Source organism: Ylistrum balloti, unplaced genomic scaffold (assembly GCF_031769215.1).
Source record: "Ylistrum balloti isolate Yb309-2 unplaced genomic scaffold, AGI_CSIRO_Ybal_v1 Utg371366, whole genome shotgun sequence".
NCBI classification, from domain to species: domain Eukaryota; kingdom Metazoa; phylum Mollusca; class Bivalvia; order Pectinida; family Pectinidae; genus Ylistrum; species Ylistrum balloti.
In genome coordinates this window covers 428,745-451,009 of record NW_026782724.1, presented here as the reverse complement: position 1 = coordinate 451,009, position 22,265 = coordinate 428,745, and the positions used below count along the sequence as shown (strand labels likewise).

The following is a 22,265-nucleotide window of genomic DNA, read 5'->3' as shown; positions in this document are numbered from 1 at the left end:
AGATTTAAAAAAAGAAATTAAACTCAGTGGTGATATTATAACGTAATTAATAAATACAGAGCCAAAACATCTAACTCCCGACGGTTATACATAATTTACAGATTGCCCAGCGATATACCAATTTCCTGGAAGACACAAATGACTTCGATGAGAACTGTCCGCAATTTACTACAACAAATCACCTTGATGACATCTATGCCGTCACCCATCGTGTTGATGTTCTAATCGACCAACTTCTCCTAGTTATGAGAAGCTGCACTGGCCATGTCGTAGAACTGGATAGTATTGACTGCTCTTTGATCGGACGAGTTGGTGAAATCAACTTCAGTGGACGTGTCGAATATTATCTTCAAAATACCAAACATATTTTAACAGCTATGTAGATCTAAAAGTTTCAATTGTGCCGAAATTTGTCCATCTCCACTTTTCATCTATTTTGTATTTTTTTTTCTTTTTTTTTTTGATTTTGTAGATGAGTAATATCATTAATTGTGTATGTTTAACATTCCTGATTGTTTGTCATTTTTCCTTATCAATAAAGGCTTTACTTTGCTTCTTTGTGTTTTTTTGTTATCGTATGTAATAAGGAGAAGAGTTTAGGTATAGGATCTGTAATACTAGGAAGTATTAATACATTGTGGTATTAAGTGGTAGTGTGCATCCGCGTTTTAATCATGAAGTAGGTAATTGCATAGACTGTTTTATATATATATATATATATATAATATAAAGGCGATAAACTCATATGTTCACTGCTTTATTGAAAGGAAAATAATGTAATTCATCAAATTTCATTTACTAGTACTTAAAGATTTGAAGGAAAACATTATTGATGTTATTGACCTAGTAAACAATCACAATGACATAATCAAAACCTTAAAAAGTATCTTCTTTTTTTCATAATACATTTCTAAAAATCATCATCATCATCACCAATCATCATCATCACCATCCATGATAAGCATAATACTTTAAACAACAAAATGACAAATAATACATCATTATCATAAAGGGTTTATCTCTGAACGCAAACATTGTAAATTTCCCTACAGGACAATTTGATTTGATAGGGATCCTACAGGTAAATCTATCTGTAAAACTTACTTGTAGGTACGCAACTACTGATATTACTTGTATCAGTTATAGTCTATTTTGTAAGTAATTGACACTTTTTGTGAAATATCAATATTAAAAAAAAGTAAGTTTGATTTCATGTGCGTGATTAATTCAATTGATTGCAAGATATTGATTATTATTAGTTTTCCGAAGCTAATTTATATCGTAATAACTATTCACTTACTTATCGTCATTATCTCGGATATGTGTTAAAATAATACTATTTTCTTTACCAAATTATGTAGAAACCTATCACAACATTTGTTATTATTATTATTATTGTTATCAATTCATGTATCAATTGGGAATTCTGTAAACTACACACCATATCAGCCTTAATTTCTTTATATGACACTTAAGTTTAGGACTGTGCTTTGGTTGAAATGTCCCATTTCCTAGAACAAGTCCATGTAAAGTTGCAGGGTCAGTGTGTTTGCTTTTTGTCCTTACATTAAAGGGCATGTCTGAGATGGTTATAAAAACACATCTTTTCACGTAAATATCTTTATGCACTAAACAGCATTTGCAGTAGAGAAATAAAAATTCGGCAAACAAACATTTCATCTTGATTTCTAATTTATGACAACCATGGTTACCAAATTTTATAGAAAAAAACTAGAAATGATAAATAACACTAATTTCAACCTAAAACTACACTTTCATACAGAAATTTATTTCTGGTCATCTGTCTAATACTCGACAGCACTGTCACATTAACAAATTACTAAAAAAACATCGATATATCAGCAATGTCTTTCCATTTGACAATATATTGATAATCTACTAGAGGTTGGAATGGTTCTTGTTTGTTATTATAGTCCTCCTGAAGATATGGTCTACTGTTATGAAGCGAAGGAATTTCTTCCTGTTGGTACCTATTGTTTCTTATCTCCTTACGAGGGACTACTCTACCAAGAATGCGTCCAAACTTGTTGAATCTCTCGCTATATGGATTTAGGTTTTCAGTATTAGAACACACATTTGTAGGCCTCAAGTAGATTTCATCGGTATACATATCGGAGAATGTGTCTGGTGTATCAAGGATAGATTTTTCCACCTCACTCTTTTGGAACAACATCCTCAGCATGAGAGACATCGGAGCCATCGTGAGACAGTTTCATCCTCGCCTTGATGATGTGGACGAAATACCAGAATTGTACATATGGTTATCATTGTTCCTATTACAAGATCTGCAAGCTTGGCTGACTTGTGCTGGGTAGTCCCAAGATATCTGGTATCAATCCTGATAACCTCATTTGTATAGCGATTTCAGATACAAATGTATTTTGATATCAATTTAAAATGAATTTCAAAATTAAAGGAATATTTACCTAAAAATAACTATTAACAACAAACTTTGATGTTCTAGTTACTTTATAACTTTATACCATACAAAATTAGATAAAAGCAAGCATTGGTTTTGAGTTAAAGGGGCTATCTATTCAAGCAACGTTTTTTCTATTCAGCTGGAAATGCAAATATATGTGTCCAGACTAACAAATCTGTACACAATAGTTTTCTCCTACGTACCCAATGTCCAGTGTGGTCAGTTTAAAATCTGGGGAAGCCCTCGTCAAAATTAGCGATAATCCAAATATAGCGTGAAACGCACCGCCCTCTGGCGGGCAAGACTGTTTGTAAACAAAGTCATTAAGTTAAGTCGTTTCAGAACATCTGGACCTCCCTTATATATTTAAATCTTGCTATCAAAAAGATGCATAGTGTGTCATCACTCTGGATTTCTTCATAATACCTTTTTCACACATGAATATTTCAGGACACATGTATAGTTATGTCAATTCATAATTTGTACTATCAGAGCAATGTCATGACATGAAATCCTTTGCAACGACATTTTCGACTATAGTCTTGTGTATAATATGACTGATGCACAATTACCAAACTGCTTCTATCCTTTTTATGAAAAATGATCAACCAAAGTTTCTGCAAAGTAAAATTTGAGCTCATTCCAAATGTGTAGCGGGTCACCATTGGTTGGTAATGTGAACACAAAAACTTTCCCCTGACACTTGATCTAATTGGCTTGTCCTTTCCACATCTCATATTTTATATACCTAAGTCATTCCTTCTAGATATCAAATACCAACGTCAGTTAAGGTCAATCCCACACATACAAAATGTAGACTAAAGACAGCCTGCACTAAACAGATAAGTAGAAACTCCTCGAGGTGTTCTACCATTGTTCTTAATCTCAACTACTACTACTACTACAGAGAAGTTCTTATAACACAACCAGTAGAAGATTAGAGTGTGTCTGATGAAGGTGACTGTGTAGTCAATGAAACGTCACACTCTTATCTTCTACGGACTGTGTTATAAGATGAAGGCGACTGTGTAGTCACCAAAATGTCACGCTCTAATCTTCTACTGGTTGTGTTAGAAGGTGAAGGTGAGTGTGTAGTCATCGAAATGACAAACTCTAATCTTCTACTGGTCGTGTTTGTAGAAGTTGACATTACCAATCTGAAGAAAATGTAAAAAAAAAAAATGAAAAAAGTTAACTGCTACTGTTACTTCCTATTTTGCGACTATAATCTAACAGTTGAGTCACATATTAAGGCTTAAGAAGTTTGCTTTACTTTTATAATAATGCAGTACAAAGTAATAATATTAAGTTCTTTAGATCTGTTGTTGTTTACCATGGACTCGCCTGGAATGAGACAATACCAAGATTTGTATAGCAGGTGTCATAGCTGATTCTGAATCACCCCTGGTCTTTTTCTCATTTTTTTCACAAGTCTCCATTTAAATATTCATAAACATTCTAACATTTATTTTTTGAGTTTGGATTTAGATTCTGTTGACATACTAGAATTTCTTTGTTGTTTTCTATGCTATGTAGCAGTGATACATTTCCAGTATATCTTTATACAGCATTTAAATCTGTGTATCCCTACATAAAAACCGTCAGATTCAGTACATAAGCACCGGCTTGTCATCCCATGTTATCGGTATAAATAAACAGATTTCATTGTATTATCAATTCTAGTTCTATCTTATAAAGAATTTGTGATTCAAAGAACAAAGCAAGTGATTAATTTCATGTTTATTTTTGATGGTCAGCCAATTGACTAGATACATAATTTATATACTGTTACAATCTACAATGTTCAGCAGCATGCAGGGCCTGAATAAAATTGGATTACAAAAACAAAATGTTAATTATGCGTAATGATAATATTGAACATATAAAAGTAGAAAAAAAAATTCTCACTCACACTTTCACATTTCCATTCTAAAGATGATGAGAGTAACTTCCCTTTGAAGGACCAGTTGTACAAATCTATTTCATAATTATATTCAGTAACAGGATAAAGTAAAATAAAAACACAAAAAGAAAAAAGAAAGGAAAGAGCTAGTGGATATTAGTAAACATTTCATAACTGTTCCTAAATACTCTGAAAAGCAGAGAGGATCAATATTTTTGGTCTCAGTATTTTTTTCCACACTTGGATTTTTTTTTTTTTACATACACACAAATAACAGGAAAACTTTCATTCTAGATCTAGTTACAGAAACAGGATCTTTCAGAACATGAAATAACAAAGGTCAAGTTTGAAAACAGGTAATTGCACATGTATGTCAGACTTCCTATAAATCACACTGCTGAAGATGTTGTGTCAAATCATTAAACGATTACGACCAAGCAAGCTGTCCAGTAATTTACCCAACAACCTTCAAAATATTGTCAAACACGAAGTATTTTTCAGTGTAAAACCCGTCAAGATGGGTTACACTGCTGACAGTCATTCAGACATTTAGATGAATTCTGTATTTTGAAACCACCACACAAAACGCAAAAGTCACAATACAGAACAACAGTAACATGCACCTCTACATATGTTATAAATGATAATTAGTCTAAAGTGTAATACTTAATCACTGTAGGCAAGATTAAATAAAAGATGTTAACAGAAAGGTTAAAATTAATACATTGTAGCTAAAAGATACATGATAATGCGAAAAAACGATAAAAGAATTATTAATTTTATTATGAAAGACACAACCTGGGACTTCCAAGATCGAATCTGAAAAGTTTCCCCAAAAATGCTCTTGTTTTTTTTATTATTTCCTATTTCATGTGGCATATTGCAAAAACTTCATTTTTTAACACTCGTATTTCCATCACAACATCATATATATCTGTATATGATAAATTTCTAGAGAAAATCTAGAGAAAATACTTTGACATTAATCTTCACTATAACAGCTATGAAAACAGGACAAACTGTTACCTCTGATTAATTGTTATATCTGACTATCAGTCCCAGGATCTCTCAAATTTATGTATAACCAAGAGTCTCATTGAAAATGAAAAATATAGAAGGACGAGGAGAATATTTTGTAGCAATTTCTAAGGATATTGTTCTGAAAAATAATTTGACATTTCTACATCAAAAATTTACTTTCTCTGCCTTAAATCAACCTTAATTGTAAAGGTCAAGCACTGGAGGTGTAAATATAATGCACACAACATTTTTTTACAAAAAATTGTAGTAAAACATACAATGGAATCATAGGATTTCATCTAAATGCATAGATTCTTGAAAAACTTTCACAAAAACTTACAGTGATAATGTGGTTTTGGCAGTGAACCAGTTTTGAATGCCCAGGAGTTGTCAAAGTGAAAACAACTGAAAAGACTTTGATAATTTTTGCTCTCATTTGAATTAACTACTTTCCATTATGGTAGTACAAAATATTATCCCTTTTGACCATCTTTCTGGTCATTCTTTCTTTGAATTTAAATTTGTTTTCATCACCTTCTTATACAGTTTAAACATAGAGGTATAAACTCCTGAACAGCACAATGCCAGGAAATACAGAGTATAAGTGTATAATACATTGGTAGGATACATTGTAACCTGCAATATAATGGGCTTAATTGTAGCACCTTACAAAAGCAGACTTAACTCCTCTAATTGGACCCATCGTTAGAGAAACTCCAGTGATTGTCTTTTGGTCAAATCAGGTTTTGATATAAAAGGAGACAGTGAAATGACCATCATCTTTTGATAAACCTGTACATAAAATTCATTTCTGATTTCTGTGAAATTTTACATGACATTAGGTATGTTACAATACTTGTTCATGTACATCTTATATACCTGTGAAATCACTGTTTTACAAGAGTTATGTTCCTTTGCGATTAAAATCAGGACATTTGAAACCATATTTCCTAAATATTCTTTAAAAGGCAGATTTTTAGGTTCTGTAAACAACATAGTTCAACTTCTGACCTAAATGATAAACCATGTAAAAATGCTTTATCCCCAGGTATGTAACAGAAATATTAACATGGTATGTTTTGTTTGAGGTTAAATCTTCTGACAGCCTCTTTTATGCCAAAATCAGTCATTTTTCCACAAATCTTTGTTCCATCCTTTGATTCTTTGTGACAATGAGGGCATCTTTACTTCTTCTTCTTTCCTAGTGTGGATTGTTGCTGCTGGAACTGAAGTTTGCGTTGTTGGTATTGGTTAAACTCATCATCTAGCTTTTTCTTACTATCTTCAATCTTTTTCTTTTCTTCTGTGTGTTGTTTCTTCAAAGTATCAAATCTCTGATGCAGCTATTGATGGAAAAAAAAGGTTTACCATCTGATAAATCATATAAAAGAGGAAACAGAAACACCAACATCTGGAGAGTTTTAACAGCTTTTATAATGAGAACAAATGTTTCTTAACATGTTTGTATCATGGGCGATTCCATTTATTTACCTGCTTAACCATTTCAAATGTTTGAACCTACATTGGAGCATTGTCCTTATTAATTACAGGCACAAATCAGACCATTAAATGGCTAACTATTACATGTTTGCAGTAATATGCATCAATACAATAAAGGGTTTGAATTATAAGTTTGTTGACATGTGGATATTCTGTTTTTAGTGCACCATTTCTAAAGATTTTTCAAACAGATTTTATTCAAGAAAGAGAGGCATAATCGATGAAGACAAGAGGGCAATGGCGCATAATGGACAATCAATGGACAAACCACAGAATTTGCAGATAGTGGGCTGACAAATCTGATCAATACAAATATTGAACATTCCTTGAAAGTATCAGAAAGTTCTGTATATGAAAAGTATTGTGCAATCATATTACAAAATGGCTACTGCAGTTGAAGTTTTGATCTGGCTGAAAAATAACAACATATTATCTCTTTCTTTTTAATAACAAATCAAACTCCAAATATTTTTCTCAATGGTATGAATAAGTAGTTAAGACTATTTGTTGAAGATGAAATATGTTGGAATTTGGACCAAAGCATAAAAATAAGATTTGGGCAGTACAATGTCAAGGTCACTTCCTGCACTTTTAATATTATTGCCTCTCCCTAATTATGTTTCATACCAAATTTGGTTAAATCTACACTGGTATAAGAAGGAGTAGTGTTAGGGAGCAAAATATTGTCTAAGTTCCCCTTTTGAACCCTTGTAACTAAGTCCGCAGGGGTTGAATGAACTTTCTGAATTTAAGAAATGATTTCTGCAAAGATATTTCAGACCACATTTGTTGAAATGCATTCAAGCAATAAGGAAGAGTAGTGTTTTGAAGGAAAATTGGGTCAGATGAACCTAAAAATGTAATTTGGTTCTTTTAATTTCAAGTTAAGTCTGCATCTTACATCTTTCTCAGCTTCCTTCAGTTCACTTTCCTTCTCCTTGACCCGGATCACAAAGGTCTGTTTCATTTCCTCCTCTTTCTTTTGTAGATCAGACTCGTGCTGGTGTCTCTTCAGCTCGTATGTCTCTGATAAACTGTAAAAGTCAAAGATACTTCGAATAAATGTCACACAATCACCGATTTATAGTTCAGACAAAAGGTGAAGGCGTTTTTCTCATATATCTTATATAAACATTAATTACAAGGCAGAACAAAGTATGTTAGACAGTGACCTTTTGGAGTCTGTGTCAGAGAAACCCATCTCCTGAAGCTTGTTTCTACGGTACAGTTCAAAGTGTCTTTTGTGAGTGGTCTCTCGCATATCCTCCATGTTTGTTCGGATCAACATTTCACGCAGCTTGACAAAGTCACAGTGGTTCTCATTCTCAACTATAAACAAAAATATTCAATCAGTTGACTGGTATAATGATCAGGTTAAAAAATACTTACAATTCTGAAATATATATATATCTGATACCTCTATCGTCAAACCTGTCTTAAAAACCACCTGTATACAACAAAAACCTATCTAAAAAAGGACAATAGTTTGGGTTTCTAATATAATTCAATTCATAGTAATTCAAGCTCTACAGAAAAGCTACATGCCACAGGAGTGACTTTCATAAACAAGTTTAACTGGCCTAAGAATAAAACCCTGCTAATGCCTTGGCTTACTTAGAATTCACAGCATGACATTAACAAATGTTGAAAAGGTGGTAGAAGACAAGTAATCAAGGTTCAACTTGAAATGCTTTCAGACCTAGATTTGACTACCTCACAGGTACTGTAACCTTGAACTACAACAAAATATTCCCCATGGGTACTGTGGATTTGTCCTAAATTTTACCACACCTTGACCTACTTTGGACTATATTGCAAAGATACTGTGACCTTGACCTACCTTGTACTGTGCCCCATGGATACTGTCTTGCCTTCACCATCTTGTTTCCCATCTTGACCTCATCACTGCTGCCTACTACAGCAAATGGAAGGTGGCCCTGAAATAAGAATATGATAGTCTACTAGTGATGTGATGGTTCTGTAACACATATATCATATATAAATATGAAATTATACCACTGAAAAAAAGAAAACAAAAAACAAGAGGCCCATTGGCCTTGATGGTTACCTGAGATCTTCAAGTCTTTCAACAGTTTTAGAACCTGTCCATTATTCCCAGTATTTGGGCAGACAGAACAGAACTGGTATATGCATGCTGACAAAGTTTTTATTGTGCTTATGTTATAAGGCTTAATTTTCAATCAAACAGAACTGACAACACTGCTGTTGTAGTTTAGCATATTTGACCCTTGTCACCTTGAATGAAGGTCAAGGTCATTAATTTGAACAAAAATGAAAGTCCATCATCCCAGCATGCCACTGACCCAATATCATGACTCTTGGTCATTTCATTATTGAGAAGAAGTCATTTCAAGATTGTAATACATTTGACCCCTGTGACCTTGAAAATAGGTCAATATCATTCATTTTAAGATACTTAATAGCCCTTCATCCCAGCATGCTACTGGCCCAATACCATGACCCTTGGCCTTTTGTTTACTGAAGAGAAGTTGAAAATGAATGTAAATTATTTACGACGAATGACAGACAACACAGGACAACAGGCAATCACAGGTGAGACCGAAATAGGAACAGGCTTACTGCAGGAGGATGAATTTTATACAACACATATCTTGATGGTTGTAGATTAGGAATATGCTGAATATGGGATATCTATGAAACCAAATGGCATGGAAAATTCTTCTATAAACAAATAATTCTTACATTCATGGTCTTGTTGGTTTCTGCCACCGTCTCATCATCAGTAGGGAACTGGTATATCTGGACACCATTTGTCATCAGCTCTGACATAATCTGTGTGGAAACATCTTATTTTACTTCAAAACATTGTCTTGTATGTTTTAATACTTGTAATAAGGAGAACACTATGGTTATAAACTGTATTTTGAGTTATCATAATTTTGAATATGTAGACTGCAGATAAATGAAATCTACCAGATCTTGTTTCACCATACTATCACTTAACTGATTATATTACCCCACTACTAAAGATCATGGTATGACTTAATATACCTTTACACTCTGATCATTTAATCTGCTGCTGACTATAAACTGTACACTTATAATTTTTCCACCATATGTTGAATTCATTCTGTTTGAAGACAAAAATAAACTGGAGAAAACACTTTCTGCCCAAGAAGAAATAATGCTTAACTGTATAGTTGTCATTATGATATGTACAATAGTATGTAATTTAAGTAGTGTTTTACAGAACATCATTGTCTAACAGCCATGAAATCAACCATCATTCTCAACTTCTTTCCTATCCTACCTTGGCCTTGAACTTCTGAAGCTCTGCCTTGGTGATAGTATCGGCCTTGGCAATGACTGGGATGATGTTGACCTTGCTGTCCAACTTCTTCATGGTGACAAGGTCAAGAGCTTTCAATCTGTAAAACCAAATAATGTTCTACTTCTAAGTTTGAATACACTGAAACACATAGATTACCAAAACAGAAGCTTTCATTTATCAAGAAAAACTCATTTTATTTTTTTTGTCATGAACTACCCCCCCGTATATACATATTAAAATGGCTTTTCAACATCTTTGTACATTCTGTATCACAAAAATGCACAATTAATAGATTTAATAGTACCAGAGACTAGTTCAACGACAAAGCAGATAGATTATCTTGGAGTGCCCTGTAGAGTTATGAAGTAGACTTTATGTAAGAGAAGACAGTAGGGGTCAGAGGTAAAACATTTACATGAATGTCATGTAGAAGCCTAAAATAAGACTTTATGTAAAAGAAGACGACAGGAGCCAAAATAAGACTTTATGTAAGAGAAGACGGTAGGAGCCAAAATAAGACTTTATGTAAGAGAAGACAGTAGGAGCCTAAAATAAGACTTTATGTAAAAGAAGACGGCAGGAGCCAAAATAAGACTTTATGTAAGAGAAGACGGTAGGAGCCAAAATAAGACTTTATGTAAGAGAAGACGACAGGAGCCTAAAATAAGACTTTATGTAAAAGAAGACGGCAGGAGCCAAAATAAGACTTTATGTAAGAGAAGACGGTAGGAGCCAAAATAAGACTTTATGTAAGAGAAGACGGTAGGAGCCAAAATAAGACTTTATGTAAGAGAAGACGGTAGGAGCCTAAAATAAGACTTTATGTAAGATAAGACGGTAGGAGCCAGAAGTAAAAGTTTACGTACGAGTGTCCAGTAGGCGCTACGAAGTACAGACAAGCATGGATCCTGGTGTCATGGTAGGTGTGAAGTGAACGCTTGATCTTCAGTTCCTCCTGGAGGAAGGCCTCAAACTGGTTGTCAATATAGTCGACTATAGGCTTCCAGCTGTAACACATTTCCACAGGGTATATAAACGGAAACATAATCCTCTTCAGATATATCTTGACAAGAAATATTAATTCTTTCTTTTTTTTCTAATCTACATTTTTATGAATATATTTCACCCTTGTTGACTCCAAAATTGGAAATAATGGTGATTATTTCATATCTATTAAAACTTTGTCAATAGCTTGATTCTTCTTCTACATAAGAGAATGTAAATCCAGTCGATGTATACAAACCTGTCTTCCTTGTTAATCTGGTCCCCGAAACCAACACTGTCCACCACAGTGAGCTTTAGCCTCACACTGCTCTCCTGTAGCTCTGTAAACACAAACGCCACACTGTCAATGTATATTTTACAGTTACTGACCTGTTTTCAGGTGAATAAGATGATTGATTAACCCTTGAAGGGGATATCTCAGCCCATGTTCAGTCATGTGACAACAGTTTGAGCTCCTGATTGGTAAAAATTGCAGCACAGGTTACTGGATTGTTACATTCACCTGAGAGGTACCTGACAGAGATTTAGACTGTTATATCTACCTCACTTTACAAATTCTGTCTGTTTTGGAGTAACATTACAAGACATTTAGGCCTATAAAGTATTTTAACCAATTAGCATGATGGAAAATTGAGTCATATAATAAATTATCATTATTACAAAGACTATCGCTATTAACTCACTTTCCACCTCCAAACCTTTGAAATTTATGTATAATTTTAACATTTGACTTTGAGTGTTCTGTAATGAATGTCTTATGACAGTATATACATGTGTAAGTATGTACTCACCATATGTACTAGCTTTTAGTTTGACTCCTGGAAGGTCATGTCTGCTCTGTGTTGAGTCAAAATGAGTATTGAACAGTGTGTCCATCATGGTGGATTTACCTATACCAGTCTCTCCTACAATAGGACAGCACATCAATATACAACAAGAAGGCGACAAAGAAGCTGGTTTATACTGTAATTCATTCTTCATTAGGTTTGCAATGTATTTGCCATAATGTCTACAGCTAGACATTCAGATAACCTAGATATAGGGTAAACCTCCAGTCAGTATAAATAGGTGGGTAGTTAGAACATTGTTTTACTTACAATTACATGTGATTTTTTAAACAAAAACAACAATCTTTTACTTAGTGATAGGTTGAATCTTGTCCAATCTGATTTTCCTTACAATTTGAATTGTTTGAATATAACTATTGATAGAGATACTGGAGTTGCAATAATCACTACCTGTGGTTACTATTAACGTCATTGTTAACACTGTGGGAAATAGGTATACATAACCATTGTGTGTAAGTGATAACATCAAATTATACACATACATGTCACTTACTAAGCATTGATTTTCTTTCACATCTTGCCATGACACCATGCTTATGCCAGCTGACGCTAATTTAGGCCCCCATCACTCTCTATTACAAGTGATTGGTATATACTGACTAAGATCATTTGTTATGTGTATTGCCATAAAGTAACTGTGTTTTACTTCACATTTTGATAGGGCAATTATGTCAAGACTATCCGAATAAGTGTAGGAGTCATAGAGATTTTAACAAACATAAACCTGTAGTCATATTAAGTATCATTCCACATCCCACATACTGATACGTAAACCCTAACTTCCGCCAATACACAAGCAGACAAGACTTTTTTCAAGCTGCATGGTTTCTCTGTCACAATATCCATTGTAATGAAGACCAGAGTGAAACCTGTGATTTCTTAACAATCAACATGTACAGTGAATGTTTCAAAATATGATCATATTATTATCAACATATTTTTCCCCCCTAGAAAATGCCATTACTGATAGGTAGTGTACTCCCTAGTCCAAAAAGTTCTGACTACGTATCCACCTAATCACTTCATTGTGATTTGAGGCAATGTCGACTCTGGTAGTTTGAACTGTAATTTATTTTCACAAACATAAATTTGTATATTTAGAACAGATTCAACAACAAGTTATATCAAATTTTGCTCATACTGACTGAAAGTTTACCGTCTGTAATCAATGCCATTCACATCACCTTGACAATGTCATACAGTAATTTAGGTCACTGCTAAGAACAGAGAATTCGGTTTCAAAAATTAAAAAGCATTTTTGTAAAGGATTGCCATGGCAGCTCTTCATGCCTTATCATTTGACATACAAGTCTAGTCAATGGATGACCTACCGAGACAAAGGATGTTGAAGCAGAATCCTTGACTAACAGACTTGTTGACCAATTGGTCTGGCAAACTGTCAAATCCAACATGGCCATTCAAGGTCAGAGTCCGTGTGCTAGATCCCACACTTGGAGGCTTTGGGGGCTACAAACAAACAATTATGGGACATGAAATTATCTTAAAATACAAGTGCATTGCCTTATTAAATTTAATCGTCTTCAAACCCTAACCATTAAAGATACATCATATATCACTTTCTTAAATTTATTCAAACTAAACATGCATGTTCAAAAAAACAAATGTTAAATGACATTAACTATAGAAGTGTATTTATACTGAATTACTAATTATATAATACCACAATCTACTATAGAAGAAGTTCTTAAAACAAAACCAGTAGAATATGAGAGTGATGTTTCGATGACTACACGGTCACCTTCATCAGACAAAGACCACCTTATTAGCATTGATGCAAGAAGTATGAGGTGGTAATGAATAGACCAACTTTTCCAGCTGTACTATAGTCCTATGTACACTAAGGTCAAACATAGAGTGACGAGACAGTAAACAGATTATAGACCAAAAAATACACAAAATGTTAACAATGTACTGTAGTCAATTTGTCAATTCTGCTATGGTTTGTTTAACACTAGGTCATACATGTGCGAGAGACTGTGCCCCACTCACTCATCCCTATTCATTACTTGCCCACTGCAGCATATCCACATTTTTTCCTTAACCAACCACCTGAAAAGGTTGTTTTCTGTGTCAACTGTTTTGGAGTTTTCCCAGGTAATGATATGATCCTGCAAAAGGATCTGTAAGTGCAGGTTTATTGGTCTGTGACTGAGAATGTGTTTTGCCTTCTTGGGATTCTGCATTTTTCTGATGATCATTGAGTCGGACCCCGAATCTCCTGCCTGTTTCTCCAATATATGATGTATAACAGTTCTTGAATCTGATTTTCTATATACATTCTGGGATGTTCTATTGGAGTGTTTTATGATGAACTGGGATGTTTCTTATTGTCTTCTGAGGTTTCATGTCTGTCTCTGAATGCTTTCTGACAGGCCTTTGATGTAAGGGATGACAACTTGTCCTTTCTTTCTGATCTTTTCCTTGGTGTTACAAGTTGTCTCTTACTCTTTTTAAGCTTTTATCAAATTCATTAACTTTCTGGATTGCCCAATCAGGGTTTCCATGGATACGATTTTGTTCTTGCTTCTTGTCTTGTTCTTCTGTGACAATCGTTTCACATCTGTTGAGCAAGGTTCATAAAACACCAAACTTCTGGTGTAAGATGGTGCCCTCAGAAGTTTAAGAATTGGTCCGTGTGTGTCTTTTTTCTACAGATCAATACTTGACAGTACCATCATCTTTCAAACATCACATTCTAATCTTCTACTGGTTGTGTCATAAGAACTTTTATTCTATTGAAATTACCTACCTGAAGAAAAAGTTCCAAAACAACAATCTACTGTTTCTTATCAGCACTTATTATAAGTTTATTCAATGGATGTCATTGATCAACATGTACTGTATACTGGTATAATATAATATACATGTACAAAATATAAATTTCAAATGCTTAAGAAAAGTGAGAACAATGATAAGAAAAGATTACCAGGTAAGTATAAATGTTTAATTTAGATATCCAGAAAAATTAAATATGTAATTATCTAAAATAATTTTCATCCATCCACATTTACATTATTATGTTACATTTACATGTGTGTACTATATGCCTGTAGGTTTTTACTTCCAGTACCTGGTAATAGCCATTGAAATACATTGTTATAAATGAAATGGTGTTAGTGGGTTGGGTTAGATTAACCAGGAAATGTAACTTGACAGTTACGCAATTAGTTGTTGAGGTTGGGCCCCAAAGTTTGTATATCAGGAAGATGAAATTTGAACTCGCAGGGAACAAAGATCTTTAGTGAAGAAGCACAGGGAAAGTAGTTTTCCATGCTCATGACAAAGTTAATGTCTTCAAGACAGCCTATATTTACTCCTGTCAAAAATTATCCTTATTTATCAAACATCATTAAAAAATCAATTTATCTACCAAATAATTGATCAAATATGTTTCAACATTTAAAGTATCCACTTTTCAAAATGAGATTTTAGAGTTAAATTTGAATTAGCACAATCTCTCCCATAGAAACTAAGATAGAAGTTAGCCAGTATGTAATTAACAAAACCTTTAACAATTTCTTTTCCTTTAAATCCATCGGACTCTACGTACATAACAGGTACAAGTAATCCTAATCATGTGTGTTTACTAGGTACAATTGAACACAAACTGAAAAAGCATGCAGATACAAGAATGTATTTCATATTTGTCAATTATTACACCCACGATCATCTACATAGCTGTACACCTTAGTAATATTATCATCTTTCAGTCCAGTATTACAGCTGTTGTCCTCAACGCCAGTCAATAACTGTCATATATTGATCAAGATATGGACAACATTATACATCATAATGGTTTGGTAACAATATACCTATGTTCACTATATTCTAAGGTAATTTCTAAAATTCTCCACCAATTAAATGTATAAAATTGATACATAGATACATAAACTTTGTATCAAGTTCAATTTCTTTAAGAAACCAGATTTCTTTTTTTGATTGAACTAGTTAATTTTTGATTCATAAAGAACATATTTTATAATCTACATCAATAATTTGTACCATAAAATAAACCTTGACTGAAGACTTTTTACAATGTCCAAGTTTTGCTTGAGAATTTGTGGCAGTAGATAAAGATTTTTATTCACAGACTAGAATTTTGTATGTACAATTCAGCACATAGCTATATAAACATAACGATGTACTAGTACATCCACCAGATGTCAGGGCCACGATCTTCTAATTTAAACATAGACTTTAGATCTATGCAAGATAGAATGGAATTTGAAACTGTGGCATTTGAGAATCTGTAGTCTGTAGCTTAGTACAACCATATGCCACCATTTACAAACATGCATAATCTATAAGGCATCTTCATGTATGCATGGACCCATTAAGACTGCATTTTCAGACATATCAAATCTGATGTGTAGAAATGTAAAATGTAGAAAGTAAGAAGGTAAAAAAAAACCGAAAAAACAAAACCCAAACAAACAAAAAATGAACACTGAGAAAGGAGATACATGTGTAATTATTTCTTCTGATTTCAGAAAAAAAACTCACAATTTACAATTTCAACGAAATATTTGCAAAAAAAAACAAAAAACAAACTAAATTAGACATCAAGTAAGTGGGTGATTGTGAGTGACGTTTAATTTTACTCTGTATATAAAAATATAAGAAAATACACAACATTTCAAGTGATCAGACATCAAGTTATCTCCCCTTTAAGGGCAAACCTCACTTGATACGTCACAGAACTATAATATACCTCAGACACATTTTGTCAGATTAATTTTGGTACATTAGATAAGATTTTGCAGTATTTAATGTGTAATATGTCTTTTGTAAATAAGTATTACCAAGCAAGAGCTCTAGCTGTATATGTTAAGTGTGATTAGTGTGGACTTAACCGTAGGCTGTTCTAGTACAAAGCCAACTAAAGCTGATCCAGCCTGGGTAAAGATGCTAATTCATTACTTTATTAAATTATTAGCCAAGGTTAAATCAATTAAAAGGCTTCTGTAATTATCCTACACTTGTTTGCAGTTGCTCCTTAGTGTAAATATGCATGGAGCAGGAAATTCCAACCAGTAAACGACCAAGCTCAGATGGCTGTTTCCTGTTTGTTATCAAAAGGTTCACCTGGCTGGAGAAGGACAATGTTGACAGATCCATTAAAGGTGTCTCATTGTTAACTCTCTCCGATTCCGTCATAAACATTCCATACAGTTAAAAGAAAGATATAAATAATATCATAAATGAACGCATTAAACTACCACAAGTTTAAACATTACATACATATATACTTGAATGTTGGTTCTAATGAAAATTTTATGAAAATCATGATCAAATTTATAATGTTACTTATCAAGTGTTGACAATAGAAGTGTTCATTTTCTAAAAAGCATCAGTTGTTTTTTCAGATTAGAAAAAGTAAGTGCATACCCCTTGTCCCTAAAAACAATGTTCCGAGACTTAAGTCTTACGTTGTATATACTACCGATACCTATCATGAAACCAAGTATACACTTCAGTAATATATTTTGAATCCTTTTGTGTACCCTTATAAATCATCACTTCAAATTCCTCAGTAATTATAGGTATTACTAGTTATTGCTATACCACCATGGTTAAGACATTTAAACAAGAAAAAATTGCAAATGTACTTGATCTAGACCTTGAACTGGCACATATACGTACAAGAAAGATCAACACAATTCTACCATCCCAACACATTGTAAACTAATCAGTATGTTTATTATAATTCATCATTTCTTCATACTGAAACATTTTCAGATAGTCTTCTATCAAATGTGTGTTAGTACCGGGGTATGTTACATAATATTCTTAGACTGAAATTGAATGTAATTCTAGGACATACCATTAACAGTACATATGTAATAAATTAGCCTTGAATCAGATTGTGTATATGCCTACAGACATTTTTGTAAATGTTCAACATAATTTATTTTATAATTAGGAACAGGACAACACTTGTATAGGCTATATATGTGGCTAACATATCAGCAATATTTTGATAGATAACTATAATCAGAATGTAATTTACACATACTATTGTCAACATGAAGATCTTTTATTTACAATAAAATCAATAATGACCTGATCATACACCTACTGTACACATTGTGCTTTTGTTGGTTTACTTAGTATCTGTTTTCAACATAATTATGATTCCAGGATCTGTATTAATGCTAATTATATAAAATTATTAAAATATCCACTCATGTTAAAATGTATCATGATTTATGATGTTACATGAATATTAGATATCAATTACAGATAATTAAAAACATGCATTTTATCATACAAATTCTGGGTAATGATTTACCTGTACATACACATAGTTCTAAAAACTGTATGTTCTCATTTACTGTTTTATTTCATCTGACAGGAGGAAATTATAGCTATACAGCAAATACTCTAATAATTAAACTTACAGATACATTTCATTATATATTTATTCATACCCACAAAAATTGATGTTTGTTTTTTCGTCATCAGAGTTGAAATGAAATTTTTTCTTTCACATGAAAACCAAAGATGTCAAAACAAAAATAAAATGAAAATTTATTCACCCCACATAATTTTGATAGAAACTTTTTGAACATTTCAACATTTGCTTGTGTACATTGTTCCATCATGGAAATAAACTTTGGTTTTCCCTTTTTAAATATTAATTTGATTATATATATAATAACACATGCAAGGGAACTTTTACAGATTACTCCATGGCATAAGCTTAAGAGTACATTTTTTGTGTAGAATATCAAACAGACTCATCATGCAGATAAGTATATCACATAAAGATACAAACAGAAACATACACATGCAATATATGTAGACAATAATTCATATGTTATTCACAGCACTGAGCTTTGACAATCTGTTGTAATGTGTCTGCAGTAAATATAATGCAAAGCACTGAAATGAATTTCCACTAACTGAAGCATGTTTGCTTATCTGATATCAGGCTGTAATAAAGAGTAGGTTCCATTCTCTGGTTATCATTATCTATCACAAATACAGAATGAAGATCAGAATTAATCAGAATTTATACAAGAATCCAGAAAAATATATATTCAGATAGGTTTCTTTTGTTGAATACCTCAACCTTGTTACTGTCCACATATTCTTCAGGATTAGATGGGAGATCTTTTTTCTGATCATGTGATTTCTGATCATGATCATGTGATTGCTGATCATGTGATTTCTGATCATGATCATGTGTCTTTCCCTGATCAGATTTCTCTTCACCTGATGTGCTCTTTGTCTTGCAAACGAAAGCACAGTACACTTTAATATTTTACCAGTAATACAAATTTCTTAATTCTATTATGCACTTGTAAATATATATATATATATTTTTGTAATTGAATCTTGACAAAACATCTTTAATAAACACACCAAGAGAAAGGTACTCTTAAAAAGTTAAAATGTATCATAAATATTAAGTATGGAACTGAAGGATGATATGAAACTCTTAAGTCTGAATTGTGAACATTATCACTATATTTGCAGATTTTGTGGGATACATAATAAATATTCACTTTTAAAAACATATACAGTCATAATGAAACAGGTGAACTTGTTGCTAGTAACTTGGCATTTTACAATATGTACATGTAATTTGCTGATTTTTTTTGGTATATTACACAGTTTCTTATAATTACATGCCAACAACTAAATATACAGTAATTAACAGATCGACATTATTTCATGTCTATGGAAAAACCAGGGATGTATAATAGAAGGGATAGGAGAATGTCTATACATCTAACATGAGATCTCAGAGGGATCTTACCACCCACCATTGTTTGACCTCTATTTGCTCTATGAGAGTTGGATCTTTTCCTTTCTTTGTTTTTGCTTTTAATCATAAGAAATTTAAACATTCCTTTCTGGAAATATCTATGATAAACTTTACCAGCCAAATCAAAGATAGCTGCCTGGAAGCAATTTTTTTATCAGTCCCAAAATCAAACAAATACAAGTAGAGATCAAATGGAAAATACATACGTTCAGTACTTCTTAAGAAATAGGGATAACAATCTTTACTAGGCAAAATCTGAATCAGTCATTTTGTTTTTCTGATCAATATCAATATCAATTTCAAACTCTAACAGGCACAGCTACGGACAAAGAGGAACCTATACATGAATTTGATAAATATCTATGCAGTATTTCTCAAAAAGTAGTGATAACAAATTTTCAAAATCAAAATCCATGATGGCTGCCTGTTTGTCATTTTCTTTTTTCTGATCAGTCCCAAAATCAAATGAGCATAACAAAGGACAAATGGAAACTTACATATCAACCCTGTGAAAGATCCATGAGCAACCAGGACCAAGGGGCCCAAATTTGAGAAAGATCTATGCATATATTCTCTAGAAATTGTGATAACAGACTTTCAAAGTGAAAATTGGAGATAAGTCACCTGTTAACCATTTTGTTTTTCTGATCAGTCCCAAAGTCAAATAGGCACAAGAAGGGACAAAGAGGGAAACTTGCATATGAAATCTGAGAGAGATCCATTGAGTAATTCTCAAAAAATAGCAACAACAAACTACCAAGAAAAAGCAATAACAAACTTTATTTTAAAGAATCCAAGATGGTCGCATGTCAACTTTTCTTCTGATCAGTCTCAAAAACAAATGGGCATAACTAGAAACCAAAGGGAACCTACACATGAAATTTTAGAAAGATCCATCCAGTGCAGAAATAGCAACAACAAAAATTGTTTATGGACAGACAGATGATAGACCAGGGTAGAAGCATATTTGAATGTCAATTATTTTCATTCATTTGTACTTTTTTGTTATGAAAATGAGTTTCACTTCTCACTGTCTTTGGTTAAATTATCAAACCAGTAGGTGCCAAGTTAACACTACAAGCTAAAGGTGAACAAGGTACAGATAGGTAGATCAGATTGGGAAAAAACCACAAATTAGTGTAGAATATGCAAATTCGCCTATTATATGCCAACTGGAGTATGCTTTTGTTACTAAAAACAACAGGAATCGTGTAAGCAATAACTTTCTCAATATATTATTAAAAGCCACATTAATTTATCACATGGTAAATAATTTTTCAAAAAAATATGTTTACTAATAATGCTGGCTGCTTAGAAACTTGATGTAACTCTACTATTGTAACATAGGCCATAGAGGCTGGAAGAACTGCATCTATTTTTGGGAGTTATGCAATAGATTAACTTTTTTCAGCTGTATGATGTTTCATGACAAAATGAATGCATCTTTGGCAAAAACATTTGAAAAAACTTATGTGATTTAAACTATTTTAAGTAATAAATCCATACCTCAATGGGGTATCAATATCATAGGCCAGTTTCCATATCATACCAAATTTTTGGTTGCTTTAACCTAGTACATAATATAACAACTGAGAAGAGAACAGGTCATGGATGACTCAACAGTTCAGTGAACAAACACAAGAGCTATCACCAGTGTGTCCGTTTCCAGTCTCTGCATTATGTATCCCTTGCACAAACTAAACAGATATGGATTAATGTTTAACAGAGATATTGTTATTTACTAAGTCTAGTCATATGTCTAAAAGTGTGGTCGACAAGACTGGTGATGATTTCATATCAAAATGTACGGGAAGTTCATACGCGTGTGCTATGATTTGACAGTTGGTCTATATCTGAAATCATACTTAGTTGGCCCCGCCCATTTCCATTTTATGAATGAATGATTCATCGCGATCGTATATATTTCAGTTAAATATAGAAAAGTACTAAACGCAAACTCTTCATTTTAAAACATAAAATGTAGTAAATTATTGGCGATCGGGCGAAAGCTTGTATTAGATCAAGGCAAATGACCAGAAATTCAGTTTCCTGGAACAATGCAAGATGCCAAATTCAATCACCCGTCAAAAACCGAGCGTGCATGTGCATTTAAAACCGAAATTGATAACATTTACTCACATTCGACATGGTATACAAATTGATAATAGATTCTATCTCTCAATACTTACTCTTTGTACTTCTGCTGTCGACATATCCGTGCGCTTTCTGTCGGGAAAATACTTGAAATTCTTTGCCTGCTTCAACGTCCTGTGTTCGGAAACGGAAACGGACCGTTACGGATAGAATAAATCAATCTAAAAAATACATTCATAAAACTTCAATGTATGATATTTGACAAACTTTATTTAAAATCCGTCTCATGGAAAAACTATATTTAATTTCAATTATCTAGAAAAATATCAATTAAATTGTACATC

The 22,265-nt window shown here is 32.9% G+C and overlaps 1 protein-coding gene across 2 annotated transcripts; it reads right to left on the bottom strand.

The window, feature by feature from the left end:
• Positions 1-4,171: 4,171 nt before the first annotated feature.
• On the bottom strand, positions 4,172-22,107 carry LOC132562210 (septin-11-like). 2 transcript variants are annotated; one of them, XM_060226941.1, is made up of 12 exons: positions 22,017-22,107; positions 19,123-19,287; positions 13,364-13,499; positions 11,976-12,089; positions 11,423-11,504; positions 11,046-11,186; positions 10,159-10,276; positions 9,591-9,680; positions 8,707-8,803; positions 8,039-8,195; positions 7,768-7,900; positions 4,172-6,709 (listed from the first exon to the last, which is right to left on the bottom strand). In XM_060226941.1, exons 1-12 carry the CDS (start codon positions 22,038-22,040, stop codon positions 6,551-6,553), a joined length of 1,416 nt encoding a protein of 471 aa, XP_060082924.1. In that variant the 5' UTR covers positions 22,041-22,107; the 3' UTR covers positions 4,172-6,550. The 2 variants fall into 2 exon arrangements, with proteins under 2 accessions (XP_060082924.1, XP_060082925.1); XM_060226942.1 differs by lacking the exon at positions 19,123-19,287.
• Between the last annotated feature and the right edge of the window lie 158 nt (positions 22,108-22,265).